The 27901-nt window shown below is 40.4% G+C and overlaps 1 protein-coding gene across 1 annotated transcript; it reads right to left on the bottom strand.

The window, feature by feature from the left end:
• Nucleotides 1-2: 2 nt before the first annotated feature.
• On the bottom strand, nt 3-27402 carry sacm1la (SAC1 like phosphatidylinositide phosphatase a). Its single transcript, XM_066674342.1, has 20 exons — nt 27317-27402; nt 23733-23830; nt 23546-23620; nt 22506-22633; nt 18255-18404; nt 15603-15662; nt 15469-15502; nt 12843-12944; nt 12679-12764; nt 11950-12036; nt 11401-11469; nt 11233-11312; nt 10946-11044; nt 10453-10591; nt 8565-8634; nt 8317-8389; nt 7433-7526; nt 6545-6640; nt 4697-4754; nt 3-4076 (listed from the first exon to the last, which is right to left on the bottom strand). Exons 1-20 carry the CDS (start codon nt 27343-27345, stop codon nt 3940-3942), a joined length of 1764 nt encoding a protein of 587 aa, XP_066530439.1. The 5' UTR covers nt 27346-27402; the 3' UTR covers nt 3-3939.
• Between the last annotated feature and the right edge of the window lie 499 nt (nt 27403-27901).

Genomic DNA, 27901 nt, shown 5'->3' with positions numbered 1-27901 from the left:
AATTAATTCTTTTAATTTATTGTAATTTTTTGCACACTTCGAAAAGAAGGGTAAAAGATTAACACAAAGTACAGCAGAATAGTTGTCCTCGTTACACTGCTGTGGAACAATCCACACAAATCCAAAAACAATGAGAGAACTTCAGTATGAAAGGGCGACTTCACCGACACCACACCGAGCAGTTATTATTGGGAAAGGTAAAACCGTATAAATATAAATGTCCTTTTTCTTTCCGAAGTTCAAGGAATAAAAATCGTTAAGACAGATTTATGACGACTTCATTTATGAACCACAGAAACACTTCATATTTATAAATTATGCCTTAGATGGGAGTTAACGACTGTGCCTTTTGTGTTCAGATTGATCAGCATTGTGTGGTTTTGAACAGGAGGCGAGGACTGAACCATGGAGGTGTGTTGAGTCTAGATTACACACACATACACACAACCTAACACTTTATTACAAAGTTGAGGCACACACAACCTCTCTAAAGTTCACTTTCAGGACAACGGGTCAAGTTGTAACATGTTGCCATCTTCCACTACGTTCATCCTCACTGCTCTGAGAAGAGTCCACACCAGCTGCCGTTCAGAAACGTAAGAAACTAGTCGATTAGGGAAGCCTTGCTCCCTTTGGCCAAAGGGGAGCTCCACAGTCATTTCAAAACGTGTTATACTCCAGTGACTCGGAGTGTTTGGTTGAGGGGGAGGGAAGGAGAGAGCGAGAGAGAGCGAGAGAGAGAGCAAGAGAGAGAGAGAGAGAGAGAGAGAGAGATAAAATTGATGAAATTTAAAGTGGTGGTGATAACAATCAGAGGCTATGACATCGCAGTTTCAAACAGTAAATGTACTATTCACAGCCAGCAGTGAACTACACATTTCTATTAAATGCTGCTCATAGTTAACAATCAATGTATTTAAATAGATCTAATCCATGCTCAAATCCACTACCAAAACGATAATGTTCATATTCATAAACATTTAATGTAATAACTTCAAACGCCTGGTTCCCACCGCCACCACTTTGAACAGCCGTTCACATATGAATCCAGAAAGACTTGGGATTACCATGTATTTATTTAATTAAGTAGAAACTCTGAAGACTGTGTGGAGTTCCCCTTTAACCCAGTACAAATCTCAGGTGCCCATTGTGTTATTGTACACTATACAGTACATAATTACAATGCGATATTGATAACAGATGTATATTTTCCATGTTTCACACTGTCTGAGATCAGCTTGAATAAAGCAGCTGTGCCACCAGCACACGGATCTGCCCAGTGGCAATCAGCTTCATCACTGTGCAGTTTTCTAGCAGAGAATGTGTTCAGAGTGGGACATTTATTTATTTATTTTTAAAATGTCAGTGTTATTAAATTGGAGCATCCTTGTAGCTGTGGGTGCACTTTACTGCCTTTCATTATTTTAAGAAAAACACGGGAAAACACAAGACGACCCCCAGCTTCAGATGTTTAAAATATTCCTTCATATTCAATTTTAAGACGCCCAATAACACCTCAACAGACATCGTTTCTGAATCACTGCCCCTCAAGGGATCATTCAAACTTAGATTACTGGACACTGCTTTTCCTGTGTCACTGAATTACGGAAAAGGACGAGAAAAATGTAACATGATACATAGTTAAACTTCAACGCCGCTCATTTATATCATGTGAAGTGCAAATCTGCTCTCAGTGTCCTACAGGCAAGAGAAGAACAACACTGCAACCACAAAAAACTATCAACTAAGGGGGTGTGCTCCTGGAATCTTTTAGTGTTGTGGTCCACGAATGGAAATCATTAGTAAAGTGCTGACAAAAGGAATCTGCGTAAACCATTACCCAAACAGTGCGTAAAAACCTCTGCCCCTCCACAGCAGAAACTCAAAAAGGAATGGATCAGAACAAACTATTTATACCAGACATCACATCTTTATATCTGCACTTGAGATGCAAGAATGATCTAACAGACATCAAAGCAGCCAAAAGCGTTTAGCCACTGACTGTAACTACTTCTTATATACACTGATCAACCATAACAGTATGACCACCTCCTTGTTTCTACACTCACTGCCCATTCCCCCAGCTCCACTGACCACACAGGAGCAGTTTATAGCTCTACAACTACAAGCTGGAGTCCATCTGTTGCTCTGTATACTGTCATCCTGCTCTTCAAAGGTCAGGAACCCCAGAGAAATGTGGTGATGGTGTGTTAGTGTGTGTTGTGCTGGTACGAGTGGATCAGACACAGCAGTGACTGCTGGACTTTTTAAACCCAGCTGTGTCCCTGTTGAACTGAGAATAGTCCACCGACCAAAAATAACCAGCCGACAGCTTCCTGTGTCACTGATGAAGGACTAGAGGGTGACCAACACACACTGTGCAGCTACAGATCAGAGCTACTGTCTCTGACTTTACATCTACAAGGTGTCTCACAGAGTGGACATTCATTCATTCATTGCCTGTAACCCTTATCCAGTTCAGGGTCGCGGTGGGTCCAGAGCCTACCTGGAATCATTGGGCACAAGGCGGGAATACACCCTGGAGGGGGCGCCAGTCCTTCACAGGGCAACACACACACACACCTACGAACACTTTTGAGTCGCTAATCCACCTTCCAACGTGTGTTTTTTGGACAGAGCGGACAGTGTTTAAAAATTCTAAAAATTCAAAAGAGCTCCTGTATGGTCAACGGAACTCAGAATAGACAGTGAGCTTAGAAAAAAAAAGACATGTTCAGGTTGATCGGTGTACATTATGCTTGTACTGAGTACAAAACTAAAGAAGCACACTTTGAAAGCAACTCAACTATGTTTGTGAAATATAGGAAAATTTTTGTAAATGTTATTTATTTATTTATTTTTTTACGTGAACCATTCCTCAAACCCGTGAGAACTCCAACCTACAAACATGGTCAAATAAGATGCTAACTACAAGAGAACGTACAGTACAGAACTAATAGAGAGTGAGAGCAGCTAACAAAACAGATCCAGGAATCAATACAGACCAAGGAAGAAATGGTACACTATTGTCTCCAATCCGATAGAGTGCATAAAATCAGAATCCCTCCTGATATGAGTGAAACTCAGCACGTACGACGACCACAACGCTTCTATGAAAAGCATTCGTTCCAGAAGGATCAGACCAGCATTTACACATCTAGGCAGCAGAATGCCATCCAAAATAACTTTGGTAACAACAATATTGCTCTGGAAATCTACTCTGCGACTTTTCAAAATGTCCAAAATGATTTTACTGGAAAAGTACTACTCTAGTGCACACTCGACAACTCTACTGAAGCGCACACTCACTTGACGACTCTGCTGTAGTGCATATGTAAGAGTTCCGTGACGTATGTGCCTTTTTTCCTTGTGGTTGGTCACTGTTTCACTTGTTTCAGAAGGGACTTCCTCCAGTGCAGGAGAGAGAGACTGCGTACACCATTTTGTGCAAAAACCAATCAAATTAAGTTTTGAAAAATATTATACACATCCTTTAAATTTTAAAACTGCATTTTCCTGCACATTATAATGCATAATTCTGATTTAAATAAATGGGAAAACTTAATCATAACATTATTGTGCCATAACTTGTGCAGAGGCCCCATTTTATGTCTGATGTTCCCCTCCATTTGTTGATTTAAACAAACTAAAATTATGCATTAAAACGTGATTAGAAAATCAAACCGTTAATTCGACCAGGACTCGACTCAAACCTTCGCACACGTCTGTACACAGGAGGAGGGTGGGATAGTCAAACCCGCACGAAGAGAGCTTCTGCTGGAAGGCGGTTGTCTACATTCTGAGAAAGACAGTGTGGAGAGCAGATCAGTACAGACTCCGAGCTGGATGCAGCTGGGAGGAGGAAGAGGAGGAGGAGACAGGAGAGAGAGAAGAGGAGTGCAGGGCTGCAGGACTGAGCTGCTTTCCACACACACACAATCAATCCATTTTCTCCTTCTGCACCAGCTTTGGAGCATCCACAAACTCCTTTCCGTTGAAGAGGATGACCGCCGCCGTCAGGGCACTAGCTGTGCCCCAGAACAACACATACGCTAATGTCTCTGTCCAGGTATCGCCTGAGAAAGAAAGAACGAGAGAATGAGAGTGAGAAAGAAAGCTCAAGTAAACTTGTCTAGTGTCTAAAGTGTGCTGCTTTATTGTTGCACTAGACCTGCAAATCTAATGAAGCTAACAGGTGATGGAAGCTTATAGCCACCAATCAGCACATGGCAAACTGCCTTACCTTCAAAGCACTTATGTGGCATTAAATAGCAATGAAATACAACATAAAAGCTTTCAATGACATGTTAGCATCATTAGAGGATCATGAGAGGAACCAATAGTCAAAAAGAGAAACTGCCAAAGAGTAAGAGGAACAAACAATGAGAGCAACCAAAATTTAAAAAGGGGAACAGGTCCACATTCTGGTCAGCACCAAATAAACAATAATAGAATTATAGCAATGCAAACAATGGAACGGAAAACCCAATGGGAGTCTAACCAATCATTTTTGGTAGAAGCTAGATCAGAAATTAGTTAAAAAAACAAAACGAGAAATCCATAACTGTGGTTAAGGAAGAACCAAATTCAAATGTGAGGCAGGTGTTTAGTGTCTAAAAGTGAAATGTTTAATTTAGAGTCTGTGGAGGAAGCAGCAAGAGGAAGTGGTGGCAAACTGCAAATTTATTTTTCTTACCAGCCATAAGAAGGCAGATGATGCACATGGAGAAGGCTACCAACATAATGATGGGAAGCTAGAAGAACAGAAGGAATAAACCATTTCAGTCATTATCCTCTGGTGAAAAGGAGAAATGTGATGTTTTTACCAGCAACAGTTATTATATACAGTGGAACCTCTACTAACGAACGCCTATACGAACGAACTTTCCAAGATACGAACCGGGTATTTGAATATTTTTCCAGCCGGCAGCTGGAAGTGGCCACTGACCCCAATAGGCGAGTCTCCCAGCGCCCAGGCTTGAGTGAGCTTTTAAGATTAGCAAGTTGTAGCTTTAGCAATTCAGCATTTGTGTAAATAGCAGACATCGAAATTCGTGCTAAGTTAAGCCGTATCTACGCTTCGACTCCCCACATTCACCACCTACTCTCCGTTATTCCACCCCCCCCCACCTCCCGTCATACAACCAGTGCCTGTGTTACTCCTCCAGCCAGTCGTCACGTCTTCAAGGTAGCGATGTGTAACCACTTAAAACTTTATTACTTCTTTTTATTACTGTTACCACTGTATTTCTTTTTTATTTTTAGTAACGCTACATGTATTTTTTTTTACTAATTTGAGAGTGTTGTAAACATATATCAGGTGACTTTCAGGGTGGGGGCCGGAACACATTAATTGCTTTTCCATTATTTTAAATGGAGAAAATTGACTCGGGAAACAAACTTTTCTACCTACGAACTGGGTCACGGAACGAATCAAGTTCATAGGTAGAGGTTCCACTGTATTATATTACATTGTTTTCCTGACGATTTGAAGAATCATATTGTTTTGCATTTGCTGAATTATGAAAAATGTTTATTTATCACTGAGTGGGTGCCCTATATGGGGGAGGCCATATTTAAAATTGGTTTAATACAAAAACGCTTACACATTCAGGGCACTTGGTGGTAGTACAATTCCTGTATTATAATGTGAAAAAGAATCATTGAAGAAAATGATTACTCCTTTAAAGGTCTATCATTTAAGACGCAGTTATGCACTTATAAACCTGAACTGGGGTTAAGCTGTGTAAGCTATCAACAGTACGACTGTGCCATAATTTTTAATACGCTAAACAAATAATATCCCGATAATCGTGATATTCTGACTTGTTTTCTTAACGTCGTCATGTAGTTACCCATAATACCATTAATTATGGAGTACGGTGGAAAGTGGCTCTTCAGTCGTGTGAATTATAAACCATGATATTATGTAAGAAATTAAAAAAGCCTATAACAACAGAAGGGGGGAGGGGGGCATAAATAATCTCTTTCCCCACCTCAAGCAGAATCACCTGGGTGATAACGTAGAAAATCAAAAATGCACGGAGAATAGTTTAACAGCCAATGAGCTCTAACCCCAGCAGATAAACTCCACTGACACTGACGTGTTTGTTTTGTTATTTAATCTGAAGCTTTAAGGTTACTTTTTATATAATTGTTTGCGTTTGCTGTTTATACGCTAAACTTTCTGCACTTTGGTTGTGTGGTAGGTTTATGTTCCATTATTTTTTATACAAAATCAGAATCTTGGTACGTTACTGTTGTAAAATGTAAGGTAAAATGTAACCATTTATTATTATTATTATATAAAATATATTTAATTGTATATAATTAATATAACATTTATTTTGTTGCAGTAGTGTGTTCTTGACATTAACAAAAGTATATTTAGGTGTGTAGCCATATCGTCAAGTATATCGTCATCGCCAAAATACCCTGAAATATCGTGATATGATTTTAGGGCCATATCGCCCACGCCTAATTAGCAGCACAGATCAACGTACCGTAGTAAAATTAGAACTACAAAAAGGAATCATAGACTGACCGTGAGGAATTTCCAGTCCTTCTGCACCCGAAGAGGTGTCAGCCCTTCTACGCTTTCATCCACAGTGAAGTTACCGAGGAAGAGGTCGATGGAGTCCTAGGAGGCAAAGCATGTTGGTTCTGATTCACAGAGTTCAGCATGGTGGATCTCAAGGAAAGACTGTGGAATAGCTTTCTCAGGGAAATGTGATTACCAACAATGCTTTGTTAAGAGGTCACGGCAAGTGTTAGAGCATAAATACAGTATGGACCCTCACAAAGATCACTTTTCAAAGAAAATGCAAATAATGCCATTATTTCATTTCATTGCATTACATTGTCCACAAACTTTATCTGTTCCTTTCATACTTCTCTAAATCATTCATTCATTCATTCATTGTCTGTAACCCTTATCCAGTTCAGGGTCGCGGTGGGTCCAGAGCCTACCTGGAATCATTCGGCGCAAGGCGGGAATACACCCTGGAGGGGGCGCCAGTCCTTCACAGGGCAGCACAGACATACACACACATTCACTCATTCATTCATTCACTCACTATGGACACTTTTGAGTCGCCAATCCACCTACCAACATGTGTTTTTGGACTGTGGGAGGAAACCGGAGCACCCGGAGGAAACCCACGCAGACACAGAGAGAACACACCACACTCCTCACAGACAGTCACCCGGAGCGGGAATCGAACCCACAACCTCCAGGTCCCTGGAGCTGTGTGACTGTGACACTACTTACTGCACCACCGTGCCGCCTTACTCTAAATCATTCCCTCTTAATCTATGGCTCATCTACATTTACATACTGAAAGTAAATACATTCATCTCAACAGTGAATAATCAGAAACGCGAACCTGCTCACAACACACACAAACATGACAAACTGATACTTCACACGTACTTGTCTGAAGCCGTCAGAGAAGTTGTTCTTGTAGTAGCGGATCATGGAGTTCCAGCCATCCATTAACAGACCCCAATGAGTCCTCTTCCCAGTCCTGACAGGGAGAAGTTCAGAGGAATAGAATAAGAGACAAATCTTTTCTAATCCTGAACATATTGTCTAGATGATTATGGGATTGGTCTTGATGAAATATCAACAATTTGTGTGCCCACATTTTTAGGGTTTTACAGCACTGTAATAATGTGAAAAGAGTCTGTGGCATCATCCATTATTTGAATTTATTTTTAATTTAATTATAAGCATCATGTTCAAGTTTCAGGACCTATTCCTGAGAGGATTTGAAAATTACGTGGAAATAAAATGCACAGGGGTTTCCTAAATCCAGAAGAGCAACAAAACTCTCCCCTACAAAAAGCGCTTAATATTTTGTTTCATTTTTGAGAGACCGGAGAAAAATAAAGCTCTATTTTTATGATAAACTGAAAATGAAAATAAAAGTGTCTCAGACTGAACTGTGGAGGTGTAAAACATAGCCTTCCTTTTTAGAAAAACCAAAGCAGAGCCCCAGACAACAGTGAAAAGTATAATTAAAGTTGAATGTCAACACATTAAGACTGAAAAATTCTATTTAATTGACTTCCTTGAAAAGGCTGCTTAAATATGACGTCTGATAAAACGACTGACTTGTACATAATGGGCTTTTTGACAGTTCTGTGTTTCAGACAATGTCCTCTCTGCTAAAATTGTCCTTAATAATAGATATTATACACACTTTATTAATTTATATAATGACTGTATCATATTTTATTTTCCATTAAAAATCCTCATAATTTGAGTGTTTGAATATCCACATCCATCACTGAGAATATGCCAGTGGTGCTTACCTGGTAAAGTCAGTCTTTAGGGCTCCTGTGCCTGCGTACTGTTTAGCGCATGCATTGGCATTGTCAGCCCAGGCTAAAAGACAAGGAAAAAAAAAAAAAAAAAAAATAAATAAATAAATAAAAGACAAGTTTAACTAAAGCCAGAGACTATGGTGAAGTGTCTACAGTGATCCAGCTCATTTTCCACAGCACACACTGCATACAGAGTATTAAGGTCTATATAGACTTCTAATGGATTTGATGCTTACCATTTTTATAAATCTTTTCAAAATCAGCCTGCTCCTCAATCTTCTGACCAACATGGAGGACACCCATTCTCTAAAATGAAACACATCATTAATGTGTTAATCCAACACACGTGCACAGACAGCAAAAAAGATATGGTATTACATTAAAATTTTAACATAAAGAAAGCAATAAAACATCCAGTGCGGAAATAAGAGAAAATATCTGCAGAACTAACTTTAAAGAGACATTGAATTTAAATGTCTTTATAAAATTAATTTGGGGAAAAGTTTTATCCTTAGTTGTGCACTGTGGATATGAGGCTCAGAAAGCAACCAACAATTATCACTCTGCAAAATACATGACAAATCATCACACACACCTCAAACATTTATTATCTGTAACCCTTATCCAGTTCAGGGTCGCGGTGGGTCCAGAGCTTACCTGGAATCATTGGGTGCAAGGCGGGAACACACCCTGGAGGGGGCGCCAGTCCTTCACAGGGCAACACACACACACACACACACACACACTTTTGAATCGCCAATCCACCTACCAACGTGTGTTTTTGGACTGTGGGAGGAAACCGGAGCACCCGGAGGAAACCCACACAGACACAGGGAGAACACACCACACTCCTCACAGACAGTCACCCGGAGGAAACCCATGCAGACACAGGGAGAACACACCACACTCCTCACAGACAGTCACCCGGAGGAAACCCACGCAGACACAGGGAGAACACACCACACTCCTCACAGACAGTCACCCGGAGGAAACCCACGCAGACACAGGGAGAACACACCACACTCCTCACAGACAGTCACCCGGAGGAAACCCACGCAGACACAGGGAGAACACACCACACTCTTCACAGACAGTCACCCGGATGAAACCCACGCAGACACAGGGAGAACACACCACACTCCTCACAGACAGTCACCCGGAGGAAACCCACGCAGACACAGGGAGAACACACCACACTCTTCACAGACAGTCACCCGGATGAAACCCACGCAGACACAGGGAGAACACACCACACTCCAAACAGACAGTCACCCGGAGGAAACCCACGCAGACACAGGGAGAACATACCACACTCCTCACAGACAGTCACCCGGAGGAAACCCACGCAGACACAGGGAGAACACACCAAACTCCTCACAGACAGTCACCCGGAGGAAACCCACGCGGACACAGGGAGAACACACCAAACTCCTCACAGACAGTCACCCGGAGGAAACCCACGCGGACACAGGGAGAACACACCACACTCCTCACAGACAGTCACCCGGAGGAAACCCACGCAGACACAGGGAGAACACACCACACTCCTCACAGACAGTCACCCGGAGGAAACCCACGCGGACACAGGGAGAACACACCACACTCCTCACAGACAGTCACCCGGAGCGGGAATCAAACCCACAACCTCCAGGCCCCTGGAGTTGTGTCACTGCGACACTACCTCATTTGAAGCCGTCCTGAAGTGTGAAATGTGTGCTTGCTTTCACTTTTCACTGTTTATAGTTAACAGTATGTCACAGTGTCAGACATCAAATTATCAAGTGTATTCAGTTTTAAGCAAACACTCTTCTATACGTGTTTTCTATACGTAGGCTACAGGAAACCTACATAAACCTCTCATAACAATTCCTGCACAAACATCTATTATGGCTTATTCCAACACTCAGATTTCATAAGTGCAGCTTTAGTCTGTGTCAGTCAGTGTTGTGACATCTGACGCTTGCTAGAATCAGCCTTAGACATTCATGTAGCCGTATCTCAGTCATTATGCAGGGCTTAAGTAGGTGTCACATCAACACCTAGAGCAAAGTGTTTCGAATGTATTTAACACCTCTAGATGTTTTGATGCGATGTGTGTAATGACATCATGCCTCTGGCTCTCACCTGGAGCTGGCTCTGGAGCGAACGCCTGGCTAAAAGACTCTGAATAACGTTAGTGCGGTCCAGGCAGTCCATACAGTTACTGCGGAACGTTCCAGACTGCTCTGATATCACCCTGCCATCGGAGCTCAGCATGAAGTACCTACAGGAACAAGTGTTTAGTGAATCGTGTGTGTGTGTGTAGGTATAGAGGAATCATGGATTAGCACCTACATTTCAGCATAGGGAGAGATAACACCCTTGTAATGCTCGTAGTGAGTCAGATCCCAGTCATTGCACTGGCATGACTGATGATATAGCTCATAGATAATAGTGATAATATGACAAATTAGTGATAACACAACAGACTTCACATCTACTCTAGGTAATTTTGCAAGTCTGCTTACTCAGTGTGATTAATGGCTTCTATCTTGAGGCATCAATCAAATACATCACATCACATAATATTACTAATATACAACATCCCATAATGTAAGGAAATACGTTAAAGACCTACCCAAACTCATCTTGCATTTCTGCCACAGCTTCCACCAGAATCTGCAGGCGATGCCATCTCATCTTACTGCACTCTTTATGGAAGTCAAAAGCTATATACCTTTAATGAGAAAGAGCAACCATTATAGATAATATATACAAGGTGTGTAATCATTAGGGATTAGTTGCCAATACAGGGAGTAAGTCAGATCCTGGACATCGAGCACCAGAATATGGTGCTAGTTATGTGCCGTCATTACAGGCACATGTTCAACTGATACATTAACCAACCTTTTTATCAATCCTTACTTGATCATCCCATTCTCCATGCTGTTCACTAATTTGGCAAATGCCTGCTCAAGGGGCAACTCTGAACCCTTCTGGTTGACCTTAAAAAAGCAAAAACAATAGACCACATGAATATACCAAACTTTGTACACAAACATTTTTTGCTTTGCAGAAACTAACAACACTCACCAGATTCAGAATCACTTGCTTCCCATAAATGAGGACTTGGGAGTCAAAATGCCTTTGAAATCCATCCAGCTAAAAGAGATAAATATGAATATTACTGTGCATTAACATATTTTTGTTGGCAAATCAGCTTTAGTACAAAAGCACTTTAGATTCACAGTGAATTCATTAACATTAATGAGTGAGTTAGGAAGCATTGCACAGCTTTCTCCAGTGGAGGGTGCTGTCACTCAACAAAAGAAAGACTCTGATAGCGGCTTAACAAACATGTACTTGACAATCAATACAAAATAGACACCTACAAGTTTACAAGAGTCTGGAAAGACTAGTTGCTCTGACCCTAATGGTCAGTATGTATATTTAACACAGATGCTACAGACTTATCGGTCAAAACTATATCATTATTTTAAGATACTAAGACAAAATGAATTCAGACAAAATGCTGCTTGACACAGAAAGGAAAAACAATACAACGTGTGGGAACTAAGGAGGGAACAGTGCTTCCTAAACGAGGATGATGCCCAAATACACGTGTTCACGTATACACCTTACGTGATTAGTTGTGCTGCTGATCTGTGGCTTTGGCTTGTACTTCAGGTTGGGCCTCTGAGACCAGAAGAAAGGCATGGAGCCTCGGGTCTGTTACAGGACAGAGGAAAAAAAGTACCTTAAATGAGAGGACACACTATTAAAACCAGGCTGCGAATTTAAACCAATTTCATGTACAGTGACAAATTATAGTGAATGCTCTTGCAGCTTAATGAGCTCTTTCTCAGCCTCTACACAGTATATAAAGTTTTCTGGGTGTACAAATAACGTACAAGATAAAATACATGTTTCCTCAGGCTTATTAATGGGCTTCTTCCATTCAGAACCACAAAATTTTGGAAATAAAAATGAATATATATACCCCTCTTAATTTAGCTCCACAGTAAAATAGCAGAATCTCTACTCCACTGTTTATAAAAACCAGGGAACTCATATAAAAGAGTTTTAAAGAGTTTTTTGCTGTAGGTAAAGCAATTCTAGTAACATTTAAAGGCTTACTCCTTAAAAATGATTGATTGTCATAACGTGAACCTAACTAAGGCAGTTAAAAATAGACGCTTGTAGGAATAAGGAATAATAGATGTTTATATAGGATTATATCTGATGTGATGAAAGCTTTATGTAGGTGTCATGTAGCCGCAAGACTTTCACCAGCAACTGTAACATTATGTAAAACCCAATTTTAGAAGTGCTGCAACCTCAGGACATTGATTATTATTCTGTTTCACTAACCTGCACAAAGGAGGCTCTGGAGTTATTATACTGTACAATCTGTTCTGTTTCAACAAAGTTAGCAGCATGTCCTTCCGAGTCAATTCCTAAGAGAAGAATAGAGAAGACACGTTAAACACCACCACAGAGTGAGCGTATATTTGTGAGTACAGATGTCAGTTTACCTCGAACGTAGTATCGAACCCCAGCTCTGAAACAGCTTCTCCTGGAGATGAGGATCCACTCAAATATTTTCCCATTGATGCAGCACGGCTTCATCGCAATAACTTATTGATAAAGTAAAGGCTTCGTACAACACATTCATCACAGTTTATGTGCTAGTGATTTCAATCAAATTGTATTTATTAAGCGCTTTTCACAACGGAAAGTCGTCACAAAGGAGGCTTAGACCCAGATCTCTGTAAAGCTGCTGAGTGAGCCAGGGGCAACAGTGGCAAGGAAAAACTCCCTCAGCACACGAGGAAGAAACCTTGGAAGGAACCAAGACTCATACGAGGAACCCATCCTCCTCGGGTCGACACCGGAGACACAACAGAGAACAGAGCAGAAGTAAAAGTGAACTGATGACAGATGAAGGGGTTATAGTAATGTGAATGTAGTATATTAGTGATGTATCTGTATGACTTTTTACAATCTCTAAGACCAAGGGTGGGCAATACAGCAAATGCACTTACAATATACTTGATCACATTTAATGATTCATATTACTTGTAAGCTGAATAAACTGAAACAGACAGAACACACCAGCAGAACAGACACTTACTATTTCAAAGAAGCGATCAAAATAAAGAACACATTGATTTTTCCTACTGATTACATTCTTATTTCCCAGCCAGTGGTAAATTAAGCAGGGACAATAATGTTCTCATGAATTTCCGGCATAACAAATGTTCTTTAACCTGACTATCAGTTCTCAATAGCTGTATTTCTTAAAGGCTAAGCACCACTTAATGGACCTTCATGAATATTCCACATTATTGTAGTTACTGACATATATAAGTATGAACTAAAATGAAAATAGCAGCTTAATTCACTTTAAAACTGACCATTTTATTAAATTTGCGGAAAAACCCAAGCTCCCTACGGAAATTCTTGAACGCAACCGTGACGTCACTGGTGGACAACAGCTGAACAACGTCACGGTAAAACACCGTTATGACTGACTGTTATGACAGTATCTAGCTAAATAACCAACATTATTCATGACAATAGCCTAGCAATAAGCTAAACTCAAATGTAGAGGTACCGTTATTCTTGTAAATGTGATCGAAGTCGAACTCGAATTCATCCGACACTATAAACCTCCGTAATGCAGCTACGTAGCCGAGTATAATCTGAGCCACCGAGTTTAGCGAGTCAAGCTAACGTTAACTAACACCAACTAAAACAGGCGAAGTGAGTGTCCTCACCCTGTTTACCTCCATGTTACAGAGGCTCTTGAACACCTTTCGTTGGTGTCCTTACATGCCCATATTGTTGGAAAAGCGCCAGTGAAATGAGCTACAGATAACGGAGTGAGCGGAGGGTCCTTTCCAAAGTGCCCGTTTAAAGTGGACAAATTTAGTCCATTTTCTGGATATTTTGGGATCTTTGGGCCATTTGTTCACAGATGTCCCACTGTACATTGAATGATTGCAGCCAAAAACAACACACCTTTTCGTCATTTTGCATTAAATTAAGTGCAGCTTCTAGAGTTGTTGTCCACCATCTACGTCACAGGCAAGACGCCTATTAGAGTTTCCCAACACTGTTGGGGGGGGGGGGGGGGGGGGACCAACGGTCTTTTAAACCTTATTCTTTGAATTAGTAAGAAATAACATGTTTTCTGACTATCAATAAACACAAGTTAAGAACTCAAACTCCACTGTATTTATTTGTTTGACACTTTCATAGAGCTGGTGCTTAGCCTTTAATCACAAATAAATTGAAGAAGCTCTAAGGGCCTGTTCCACCTGGCATTAACGTGTTTTTATCGTGATTGGATCAGGTTCAGATTACACTTGTCCACATAAAAAGCCAAGTGTGAACAACCCCAAGATGCTTTGTGATCAGACTGTGATCTGATCCCTCCAACTACATCCGGACGTGGCAGAGATGGACCTCATCCACATTTAACACTAATGGAATGAGCTGTTAAAATGTTACTTAGACAAAAAAGTATGCATAGCAATGTACTGACTCAAATTTCTTTACAGTTGTCATGATAAGAATTAGGGGTCACACAAATGTAATCAACTATTCACATCAAATCAAAGTAGTTTATTTTCACATACATAGTCATACACAGTACAACTAGCAGTGAAATGCTCTCAAAACCTCCCAAGGAATCTACATGTCATGATCTTTTATATGTTTTTTTTTTCACCTACTCTACCTCACCAATCATGGACGTGCCAAGAACTGCACCGTAATTAACATTAATGTTGATCAGGCCACACTCAAATTTCTGCCCAAAATGACCCTTTAACATCTCTATCATTTAAAGACCACTGGCTCAAACTCTTTTATTAAACAAGCAGTTAGAGGAGTATTCTTTAACGCCCTGATGATGCCGACAACATGCACAGGAAAGACTACAGTGATATAGTTCATGTTGTTTATGGTATCAAATTGACATAATCACCCAATCTGATCAACCACACAATCCACAGTGTTGACAACTGGGACTGAGGAACATGTTTAAGGTCTCAGTACTGCCCCTTAATGAACAGGTATGCGGGCTAGGTAGGTCAGTGACTGATGCTCTCCTTAAATCTAGTAAATCAAATATATAAGGGAAATAAAGGATACAGCCATGGATGATGGGGAAAGCAAATTTCTGAAGCTAAATTGGAGAAAACACACAGGTTATTACAAATGATAATGGTATCTGTGGAGAGTATTTGTCTAATCTAATGTAAACATTCAGATGTGAATGTGTGTACCTCAGGTTGGGCAACAAAATCCCTCAAAAGATACCCATTCCACACAAACCTCTGATCTGCCTGTAAAGAGAACAAGACAAAGAGTTCAATATCATCCTCAGAAGGTTTATAACATAGGCCTGGCTCTATAATCTGACTGAATCATGTTTAGAGCCAATGCAACCTACCCATCACAAACAGTGCATGTCCGAACGTTAATGGACACTTGCTTATACTGAATTTCTTCTGAAATCTATGGAATTAATTAGGTCCCTTATTTTGCGGCAGTAACAGCTTCTACTCTTTTGAGAAGATTTTACACTAGAAACTGAAACATATCTGGTGGCCTTTGTTTGCATTCATTCACAAGATTCATGAGTAAGGTCAGGTTCTGGGGTCAAATGGTTAGTTCTGGATCATAAAAACATCTCCACATCATCACATTGGAACAGAATAAAGCTCAATCACTACAGAGAACATGGTTCCACTGCTTCACAACCCAGAGCCGAGGGCCTCTCTAGCCAGTACCTGGCTTTGAGCATGCTGACCTTGGGCTCATATCGACCAATGCTTTTCTATTAAGAATAATCAATCAGTGTGTACACATTTAATCAATTGGTGCATGTAGATGGTTTAATTAATTAGAAGGGCTGGCTGGATACTTTCGGATGTACAGCATCTGATGACCATGCTAATGTATCAAGGTACTTAAAACTATGGCGTGCTGCAACACACTGTATTTTGTGTTGTGTAGTGAATGGTTTGTTCACCTAAAACGCATGACTAATTTGTGTTTTTAACCGTTGAACTTAACAGATGTTTGATCAAACCAATCCAACATACTGAGGGGGTTATCATGGGTAAAACCAAAAGGGATGTGATTCAAAGGAGAGAAGAAAAAAAGAAAGAAAGATGAGTAAGAGACAGATGCGTAAAGAGAAATCAAGCAGGGGATTTAAAGAAAGATGAGAGAAAACACTTGATGTATAGAGGTGTTAAAGGTTAATGGGTCAGGGTGATGAACTACTACTGGATACACTAGAAGTTATAGAGCAGTAAACTGCTGACAGAAGGGGAGAAATGCTCTTGAGTGGAGTTACTTTAATACACTGCCACAATATACTGTCCCTGTGGCCTATGGCTTAGAGAAGAGGGACCAGAGGGACACAGGTTGAGTTTCCATGTAGGAATACTGGGGGAAGTGGGAGGAAAGGAACAGCACTGTCCTTCTCCTTCAATCCCCTTGTGCAAAGCACCTAACTCTTAAATGTTGACCGGGCGCTGGGGATGGCTGCTCACCAGTTTGTTTGTGCTCAGGAAAGGAAGATAAAAACATGAAGAGATAAACTTGAAGAACTGTTTGAGGTTTTGTGAAGCACATTTCCCGCCTGATAACCATCACACATTTAAATTTTAAATAAAACAGCATCTAAACCACAGTATTTCAAAGCTTGTAGCTCCACTGTTTTCTTTTCTTTCCTGTGAAGCTGAATGCACCTCTGAGTTTCTGTGTGTTGTAATGTTTATTGTTGTAACATGACTGGGTTTTTTTTGGGTTTTTTTTTTTTTTTTCAGAAGGATTGATCTCTTCAGATATCTGGTCCCTATCAGCTCCACTGTGAACAATTCTTACTCTGTAAATTTCACTAGAAGCCTTTGATATCAAACCACTGTCTGAGTTTCTTTAAATCTTCACCCTGTCTTCGTAGAAACACCCTTCATCTAGAGCAGGCGTAATCAATTAAAATTCATCAAAGTCCAATTAGAGAAAACCCTTCTCAAGCCAACGTCCGGAACATAATGTAGAACGTATATCTTGCATCACGATCAGTGCCACATCCTGAAGTAGCCTTGTAGTTACAGCAACGTTTGATCTAGTTAAACAGAATTTCAAATTACCCTTTCAATTTTTTTTCAACAACATTAATTCATTATAAATAACAAATACTCTGAATAAAAGTCCCATTTCAAGTAACATTTACAAATAAATCAATGATTCTGAAATTTAAATAAAGACCCTAACGACTTGTCTTACAGTTGCAGTTGACTTCACTGCTTTTCCATAACCAGCAAGCTGATTGGCTCTTATTGCTGGAGGATGGAACTTTATCCGTAAACAGAATTCAGAGTAATGAGTATTTCAAATGGTTATTGTTCCCTTCTTATTAAAGTTTCTGGTTTTATCACACACAAAACTGTCGTCCCGAAAGTGTCCCAAAAAAGCTTTTATTACATCCTGTGGGCTATTTTTACTGAGCCCAGGATACAGGTGACTGGGGCCCTGCCCTGTGTGTGTTAATTATTTGTGTTACAGCACTCATCATAATGCGCAGATCTGATTGGCTGAGTATCCTCACGTGTGACATGCAGAAACGCATGCGATTAGTCTTTGAGTTTCCTGGACCGCTAAACCTGAACCAGAATGACTAGAAGCGAATCTGTCAAAATGAAACAGCTCTTAATAGTTTATCAGTTACAGGTCCAGGTCCGGATAGGACAGTGGATCTAGGGTAACTACAGAGAATTCTCCACATCGTTGTTATTTAGTTACATTTCCATGATTAAAATGTGTTAAAATAAGAGTGGTGATAAGGGCAGTAATAAAAATCGCAGCTTAAACATCCCTAAGCCTAGATTTTTGCTTCTTGTTCTCTTACTCTCTTGGTTTCTCACCCTCTCAAGGAGGCTCATCTCCTGAAAGTCCGGGCTAGTGTTGGCAAGTCGTTGCTGGGTGTGTGTCAGGTCGTAATCTGTGCAGAAGTAGAAGCCATCTGTGTTCATGACACTGTTGAGCATCGACAGGAATGTCTTATTGTCCTGCATCTGTGGAGAGGTAGCAGAGGGGTTATGAACACTTAGATGAGTGTAATAAAGAAACATACATACAATGGCCTAGGGCTGGGCGATATGACCCAAAAACTCATATCACGATACGATATCCGATTAAAAAAATGGCGATATACGAGACGATATTATGAAAACCATAACAAAATATAAAGTCAAATTATTAGTGTTTATTTTTAACACCAAAAAGAACATGCTGCATTGTCTAACGATAATTATCAAACTGCATGTCTAAGAAATAGTGATGTCCCTATCAAGTGCTTTTGTCCAGATCCCGATAGGAGTCTTTAAATATTGAGCATCTCCCGATACTGTCCCGATCTGATACTTAGATTTTCCTAGAAAATCTAGTACTTTTACAGAGTGCTCTTTTCAAGTAAACTCACATTAAGAAACAAACTGCCTGCATCCAAGCTGCTGCTAATTTATTTTTATAACAAAGTAAACAGATGTTGTCTTCACAAACAGTTACTATTTATAATTTAATATTAGTTTTAATCTTATTATTTAATGTGACTTTTATGTATAAAGAATTATTTTGATTCTAAACGTCAGTCAGTTTTACTGCCATCACAGGTGTGTTGAGGGAAAAATTAATAGTAGTTTCTTTGAGACACCGTGCTAAAATTCATTCATTCATTATCTGTAACCCTTATCCAGTTCAGGGTCGCGGTGGGTCCAGAGCCTACCTGGAATCATTGGGCGCAAGGCAGGAATACACCCTGGAGGGGGCGCCAGTCCTTCACAGGGCAACACAGACACACACACACGCACACTTTTGAGTCACCAATCCACCTACCAACGTGTGTTTATGAACTGTGGGAGGAAACCGGAGCACCCGGAGGAAACCCACGCAGACACAGGGAGAAAACACCACACTCCTCACTGACAGTCACCCGGAGGAAACTCACACAGACACAGAGAGAACACCAACTCCACACAGACATTCACCCGGAGGAAACCCACGCAGACACAGAGAGAACACACCACACTCCTCACAGGCAGTCACCCAGAGGAAACCCACACAGACACATGGAGAAAACACCAACTTCACACAGACAGTCACCCGGAGCGGGAATCTAACCCACAACCTCCAGGTCCCTGGAGCTGTGTGACTGCGACACTAACCTGCTGCACCACCGTGTCGCACAGTGCTAAAATAAGATTTTTATTCATTATTAAAAATGTTTTTTTTATTTTCTCTCGGCGTCGCCACAAATCCAACAAACGCCTCCAGGCGGGACTGTGACTCCATTGGCTGCTGCACTTAATGATGGACAGCTAAGTCTGGCTGCTGATTGGCTAAATAAAAACGACGACCAATGAGAGGCGAATTCTCTGTTCGTGAGCGGTGGAGTATCTGCCTCTCCCTCTGACTGAGGGGGAGCAGCGTGTCTCAAACAAGGCATGGTGTTTTTTTTGGAATTAAAGCTTCGCCACTGGTTTCATTTTTGTCCTTTGTTGACTTACTGACAGTTATCAGAGAGGTAGACCTGAGTGTGCGCGATAAATGTGCTGAAAACTGCTCCAGCGTCATACAACAACAATGGCAGGACGCGTGGTGTGTGTGTTCATGCGTGTCCACTCGCATGCGTAGATGTGAGAGAAAAACAGCTGAACAGGACATTTGTGAACTGTTTTAAATACTGTTTTAAGTACTCAGATGGAAACCTGCGTATCCTCGGCATACTCGATATTATGAATACGGTCATTTTCAAAATCGTGTAAAAAATACTATGGAATGTATCGATATATCCCCCAGCTTTAGCTTGAGCTGAAGTCACGGGCACGCGCCTACGTCAGAAGCTCGCGCTGTATCGCGATATGGCAAAAGTCTTATCAAATTAAAAAAAAAAAAAACATACCGGCATTAACATTAACGATATTATATCGCCCACTCCTACAATGGCCTCAGAATTTCAGTTGCCACATGAATATAGTCGTCAGGGTGGTTTCCCAAATGTTGATCAACAATGTGCACATCATTTCAAGCAAATACACAACATACTAATGTGAAGGATCAGTTAGAAAAGATAAATAAATAAATAAATAAAGGTACAGGGCATAAAAAGGTTATGTTAAGGTGAGAGTAATTTGTTCACACAATGTTATCTAATCAAACAACACTCAACATGCTAATCCTGCACCAAAATAAATCAATTCACGGCAAACAGAGTGGAACCAGTGCATGCATTCAGTATCTGACAGTTCATTCCTCCGGCCAACAGCAGCCGGCCCTGGGGACCTCTCCTTTGTCTGAGATAAGAGGATCTGGCTCTAAGCTAGTTAACTCTGAAAGACCAGAGACACAGTGAGAAAGAGTGAAAAAGACAGTGAAAATAAGAGATCAACAGCAAGAGAGAGAGCGAGACAAATACATCAGTCATACAGTAATACATACACAGACAGACACACAAACATGGACACAGACTTATAGACAAAATGCAAAACATTATAAAAACATAAATCTTTGATTTGTAAATTCTCTTGTGGATTATTGTATCCAATAAAAGCACAAAGAAAAGATTTCCAATGTATTCACTAAACAACTTGATTGTATTTGATTGAATGCCTGCAACACACTCCTGAAAAGTTTTGACAGAGGCATGTTTACCACTGTGATATATCAAATTTACTTTTAAAACACACTGTTTATTTGTTTGGGAACTGAGAATATCAATTGATAAATTGATGCAAGTGGTCCATGGTTGCCATTGGCTGTTTCTTCTTCTAATGATGTGCCACAGTGGACTAATCTGGACTGCAGGCCTCTCAGGCAAGCACAAACAATTTCTGTGTATGTAGCCATGCTGTTGAATGAGGCCTGGACCTCCCAAAATATGAGGAAGCATATGTCACTCTAAAAACTCAATATTTGCCTCCACTTCAATGGAAATTTGCTTGAAATCGACTGTTTTAAGATTCAAACGTATCTTAAATATTCTGTTAAATTTTGACTTTGTGCCAACATTTCACAGAATTTGCGTTTCATTGCATTTTATAGTTTTTTTTAAGTTGGTTGTTTGTACATAAAGGCAAAAAAAAGGCTATAAAAGGAGATAAAACACACATGCATTCAGACAGATGCACACAAAGATGCAACACACAACCTCACTCACTCCACTTTACAACCCAAACTAAATGTACATTTTAATGTTGTGCCACAGAGTCAAAAACTCACTTCACTCTACAATTCAAACTAATTTTGGACAGTAGATTTTTAAACACAGCACAGCTGCTTCCAACTTACGTTGTTATGACATCAGGCATCTGATATTTTACTTTGACCATATTCACAATATTTGAAATAAACACTCATGAATCAATAGCATATGCACTGAATCATTTCCATTTGCTGTGAGGTCTGAATTCACAGTATACGGATTAGTACAACATCACACTAAAGACATCAACACTCCTTTTTCATGCCTAAAAACTGACCCTTCTGGTTTTGCTGGTATGTCTGGAGCCAGGCCCCAGTTTTCAGTGCTTCAGCTCCTGAGGGAGAAACACCCTTTCACTCAACACATTGGAGGATGCTGCCTTAGACTGCTTTTCAATTAAAGCTTCAGCTGTGATAAATAATGCAGCGCGTCTGCAGGACTGTAATGAGATAGTTGTGATGGGCTCCAACGAGAGCATGGTGCCGCTGCTGTAGTATGACGACTCATCTTCCTCACACAACGCTTGACTTCTCTGCTCAGCAAACCAGACGCCTCAAACAGGAACCACTACAGATTACGCAAGAGCGAAACACTTAGACTCTGTATCTGCTGAGCTGGAGACTAATAACACTGACTAATAGTTTGAATAACAGCAGGCCTCCTTCACGTTGAGTGAAAATTTTCATGATGAATGTACAGATAGAAATATTCCAAAATTACTTGGAATAAAATATTTTTGACATCCACTGAAAGTTAAGAAGGTCATTTCCTTCTCCTTTAAAGTAGCTATTTTTGTTTTATATTCACTAAACCAGTGATTTTAATAGACAGATGATTAATCGTTCAACATCAGTCAGAGCATCTGCTGTGGATCAGCAAGGATGGAAGCAAATGGATGGTTGAATTCCCTGGTTACCTGGTTGTCTGTGAGGTGTAATATGGTTTTCTTGTAGGAGATCATATCAAACTCCACTGCCTTCCACACTGTGTGACCAAACAGATTGCCTACTTTCCTCTTCCTGGTGATCACTATTAGGTACATTCCTGCATAGACACAAACAAATCAATATCTACATGTGTCTTCAGCAAAAGATAACACCAACAGTATTAATTTAGTCTAATTACATACATTTCCCCTTTACCACAAGTGTTGTGTTTGTTATGAAGCCACCCAGCAGCAGACAACTATTCAAACAGTGTTTTAACGGTTATCGCTAAAACAAGTCAGTGTGGTTAGAGATAAGAGTGCTATGCAAGTTTACATCTTGCTCATTGTTGGGACATAACTAGTGAGTGAAATACTCAGTGAGCAATCATCATCGTGATTTTGAAGCTGTAATTTTAAATGATACAAATATTACAACTGAAAGATCTAGTCAGTGGTTGTGGATAAGGAGAGAACAGTGTTCTTGGGGAAATACACTGTAGAGGTGCTTTTGTGGTTGTTGGTGATGTAGCACATAAAGGTCACATGGAACTGGTGGCAACTGAGAATGCATTAACGGTACCAGTAGGGCTTGGTATAGCCTTATTCACCAGGGAAGCCAGTGCGCATTTACTGTTGTTTATGGTTAAGGGTAAGGTAAGACTGTAAAGCTGGCTTCGAGAGCGTTGGATCTCGGATGCCTGAGTTCACTTTTGAGCATTCCGGAGGTGTTGTGGACTTAATTCAGCGAAACACAGACGAGGGTACGTGCCGGCCAGACGACCCCTGTGAAGAGCTAGTGATGGAGTGGGTGGTTTCCTGGGCTGTGTGCTTGGGTCAATGAGTAACTATAGTTGTTAAGACATCTTAGACATTTTGTGGCTGCAGGTAGGAAGAGAGTGGCGTGGGCCCTATGTGAAATTACCTGATTGCTATAGGATATTTTACATCTTATCCTGTGTATGATTATAAATATGTAGTGTTCCTTTAATAACCAGGTTATATTTTGTGGATTAACATGGGGGATATACCTGCCACGAGGCGAACGGTTCCCATGATCCCACATATGGGTCTGGTCACTCCAGATGGAGGGATGTCCTTAATGCCTTTAAAAGAAAAAAAGATGTGCCATTGTTTTCTTTCACTGAGTCATTTCTCTGCTCTGCCTCACAAACATAATCAGCTGAATGTTTCTAGTTATCTCTAATCAGGACCTACCTGTGAGGGTCATCTCCGTGGAGACCCTGTCAATGACCAGCACATCATTAGAGCCATCATCACAGGCCTCAATGTAGAACTTTTCAGGGGTTGCGTGCCTATGGAAAGGAAAGAGAATATGTGGAAATCCTGCATCTGACATGAGAAAGTACCCAGAACGGTTTCCTGTAAAACACTAATCTCTAACTAAACTGAATGTATTATTCGGGTAGATATTATGTCTACCAGACATACACAGAACAGATGTCTGATAACCTTTCATTTTCATGCTAATTAACCCTTGCAACACATCTCTGCATTCTATACCTAATGCTTGCAAAACCAAACTTCCTTGCATTGCCTGCAGTGATTGCTCAGAACCAAAGGCAGCTGTAATCAACAGGAGCTGCAACTGAAAAGGCATTGTACAAATTCTGAGACACAAATGGGCTGTTTGAGAGTATGTTATCAGTATTGTGATAAATTAGTGCACAGTACTACTTTCTGTGTGTTTTAGGCCTGCAAACTAACAGCAGTAACAGTGGAAGTGCACAGTAGCTGTGTTAACTGCATAGTAACAATCAGATTAGTGTATGTCAGCTCATTACACATTATTTATTTATTTATTTCCCCATTAAATATTATTTATTTTTCGATCGATGTCATAATGTCTTTAAGTTCTGTGTATTGTGTGAGTTTGGATTTTTTTGTATTATCAACCATTCTTTCTTGAGGTTGTTCATTAACTCTTTGTGGAATGACTCAGCAAGTTCAGATGGAGGTTTTAAATCAATATCTCTAAGGGACAAAGGCATGTTAAACATGTTTAAACACAGACTGGAGCAGTGCTTTGCTGATTTACTTCCACATATTCCTTCAAACTGACTGCAGTGACGGGGGGCTAGATCTGGTTAAGTATGTCTTCCTCTCTAAAGTGCTGAAGAGCATATTTCCTGTGCTCTTAAACATGCTTTTGACCACAAGCAACACTCAACAAGCAGTGCAAGCATATCCTCTACCTTCAAGCACAAGGCTACACCATAAATATGAAGCCAATCCTTTGCTTTTTGGAACACCAGTCTTGGCCTAGTACTTTTCTACAAGATTATGACTCAGTGTCATGTAATCACACAAAGAGCCTCTGTTTAACCTTCCTCTTGTGTTAGGGTCCTGACCGATCCGTTTTTAGGTTTTAAATGCATACAAGGAGTCCATAAATTTGTTTATTGCATCAATAATTTTTGACTTAGTCAGGAACTTCTATTTAAACAAAATAAAAATACATTTCTCTTACTAAATTATAAAATGCTCTTGTTAAAAGTTATGGCTTTTCTGCTGTTAGGGTCAATTTTGACCCAGGTATAATTTTAAAGCAGAAAACAAAAAAAACAAGTGCCAAATCTGGACTCATAAGCACACTATACACCAACAGCCTACAGCTGGCTCCTCCTACAACCACTCGAGATTAAGTTAGGGGCTTCTATCTTTGTCTATTTCACAAAACAATGAAAGACAGACATGTCCAGACATGTAAGGCCCAGTCAGTTTAGAGTTGGTGTTTTGTAGCGTGTACATCTCCAGTTTACAGTCTGCAACAATGAAAAATTAAACCCAATCCTTTCATGGATAAGGAAGAATAACAAGGTCAACAAGAGGGAAGAAACAAATTGGTTGATAATTAATTGTTTTAGGGGGTCTTATGGCTGATTTAAGAGACGGGTCAAAACCGACCCATTAACATGAGAGATGGTAACAGAAAGCTAACACAGGAGGAAGGTTACACGATATTACAGGTCTATAAGGCGAATGAACACAGGCCCACTGCAATAATTTATCTGTATCTCCAGTTAAAGGCATTTGCCAAATTAACTCCTTGTAGTAATGGTCTTTCTTTTGGCATCATCAACTGCAACACGGCTTGAAACAACATGAAGCCTCTACCTGAGCAACTGTGAAATAGATCGGGTTTAGATCAATAATTCTCCACTTTGCCTTAACCTACAGCCTCAGCAGCCTTGCAGCTTTGAGCAGTCACCATCAATATGTTTTATAATGCAAGAGCCTTACCCAGTAAGAACTACAGAGCCTATATTTTCTTGTATTGTATTTCTCCCCTGAGGTCCATTTGTGCTCTTTGTGTGTCCCAAATAGTCAGAATGCATCTCTACATGGCCATTCTAATCCTTAAAACTAAACAGGCTGTTCTGGTTACTGTGCCTATAGGACTCATATATGTAAATGATCAGATCGGTTCCCCTATTTGTTCATCATTAAAATAGCTGACTGAAACAGGCCTTGTAACTTCAAAGTGAACGGGAAGGTTTTAACTGCTGTATGCAGATGTATGCACATGTTTTGTTGACATGATAGCGCACTTTTTCATGATATGGGCACTTTAAATTAGTCTGAGGAGAGCAAGTTAAATCCTGCAATGTAAACCTCTATTACAAAAGAATTTATCATTCATCGGTTATTCATTCATTCATTAATCCATTGAACCATCACAACTGCTTCATCCTGATCAGGCTCCCGGAGGGTTTGGGGGTCTACACAGCATTATTAAAAACAATCAGCTGTTTCATAAGCACAGTAAGGGGCTCCAGTGTTTGGGGTTTGCTGGATATATTGGGTATGGATATGTATCTGTGCCATACAATCAGAGCTGTGGAGAATCAGAGCATTTTAACATACAGTTAACCTCATGACAAGCTATAACTGCTAAACTATTTAAGGTGGAATGTAAAATTTTAATCAAAACTTGAATAAAAAGCTAACTCCAGCCTCTTGAATCTGTACAGATTATAACTGCAGCACAATTTAAAAAGGAACACAAGTTTTCAACGAAAAAACAGACAAAAACAAGTCAGTTTTAACCTTGTAAACAATAATAATTATTTATGCAGCATTTAAGGTGAAAATGACAGTTCCTATAACAAGCTGATGAACAGAGAGACATCAGCTTCATGTAAAAACTGCAACTGTTTCAGACAGGTGGAAAAAGACTTCCAATGAGTCAGTGGTTTTCTAACCAGCTACGTTCCTTGGACAAGCTAAAAGATGAAGCATTTGAGGTGGAAAAGGTCATTCAAATAAAAAGCTGATTATCGCGAAGGCATTTTTTGTAACTGCTGCATCATTTAAGGTGGAAACAACAACTCCAGTCACAAGCTGGAAAACAAAGATCCAGCCACAGGCGACGGACAAACTGCATAGACCATAACTACACACAATCTACATTATTTAAGGTGGAATGGGACAGTTCTTAAATAAAGCTAGACAATATGGAATCAACCACAGCCATTTAGTAGAATCCTAACTGCAGTACATGTTAAGGTGGACCTGAAAGCTGTAATAAATAGCTAGAGAAAAGGGAGCTTCGTGACATGACACACTGTACAAACAGTGCAGCATTTAAGGTGGAACATAAAATTCAAATGACAAGCCAACTTCAGCCTCAGGACAATCTCGGAGCGGAAACAGGGCTTGATTCAGCCCCGAGACACAGCGCAAGTCAGAGACAGACAGCGGAGAAGGTGCGGGGAGGAAACAAGAGGCTGTATTAAAGTGTCCCTGTATGAATGAGAGTAAATTCAGCTCTAACTCACAGGTTAAATCTCTCGTAGGCGGTCGCCATCTTCACTTCCTGCACTCTACAGACCTCCTAATGACGCAGCACGACGTCACACCTGACGCCTTAACGGACTCGTGTTGCTGGTATAAAATATGTCCCTTGCTCAGCCATATCATTAAAATTACCTTATTGTTTCTACATTCGTTTTCGTTTTTATCATCTCCACTGACCACGCAGATGCACTTTGTAGTTCTGCAAGAGTGTAGTCCACTCTGCATACTTTCAAAAAACCCACTCTGACCTTGTTCTTCAATGGCCAGGACCACCACAAGACCTGCACGAAGCTGGTATTGTTTGAGTGGTGGATTAGACACAGCAGTGCTGCTGGAGTTTTTAAACACTCTCTATTCACTGTCCATTCTGGACAGAGCATCTAATGTCTTTAGTGCATTAAGTTGGCCTCATTTTGGCCAGTCACATTCTGATTGGCTATCAGCCTCCTTCTACGCATCACATTAACATTCAACCTTTACTTCATTCAAAGGACTGTGAGGGTTTGTTGTGTTCTCTCTGTGTCTGTGTGGGTGTTCTCCAGATGCTCCTCCCACAGTGACTGGGT

This window comes from Hoplias malabaricus, chromosome 6 (assembly GCF_029633855.1).
Source record: "Hoplias malabaricus isolate fHopMal1 chromosome 6, fHopMal1.hap1, whole genome shotgun sequence".
Taxonomy (NCBI): domain Eukaryota; kingdom Metazoa; phylum Chordata; class Actinopteri; order Characiformes; family Erythrinidae; genus Hoplias; species Hoplias malabaricus.
This window is presented reverse-complemented; position numbering and strand designations above follow the sequence as displayed.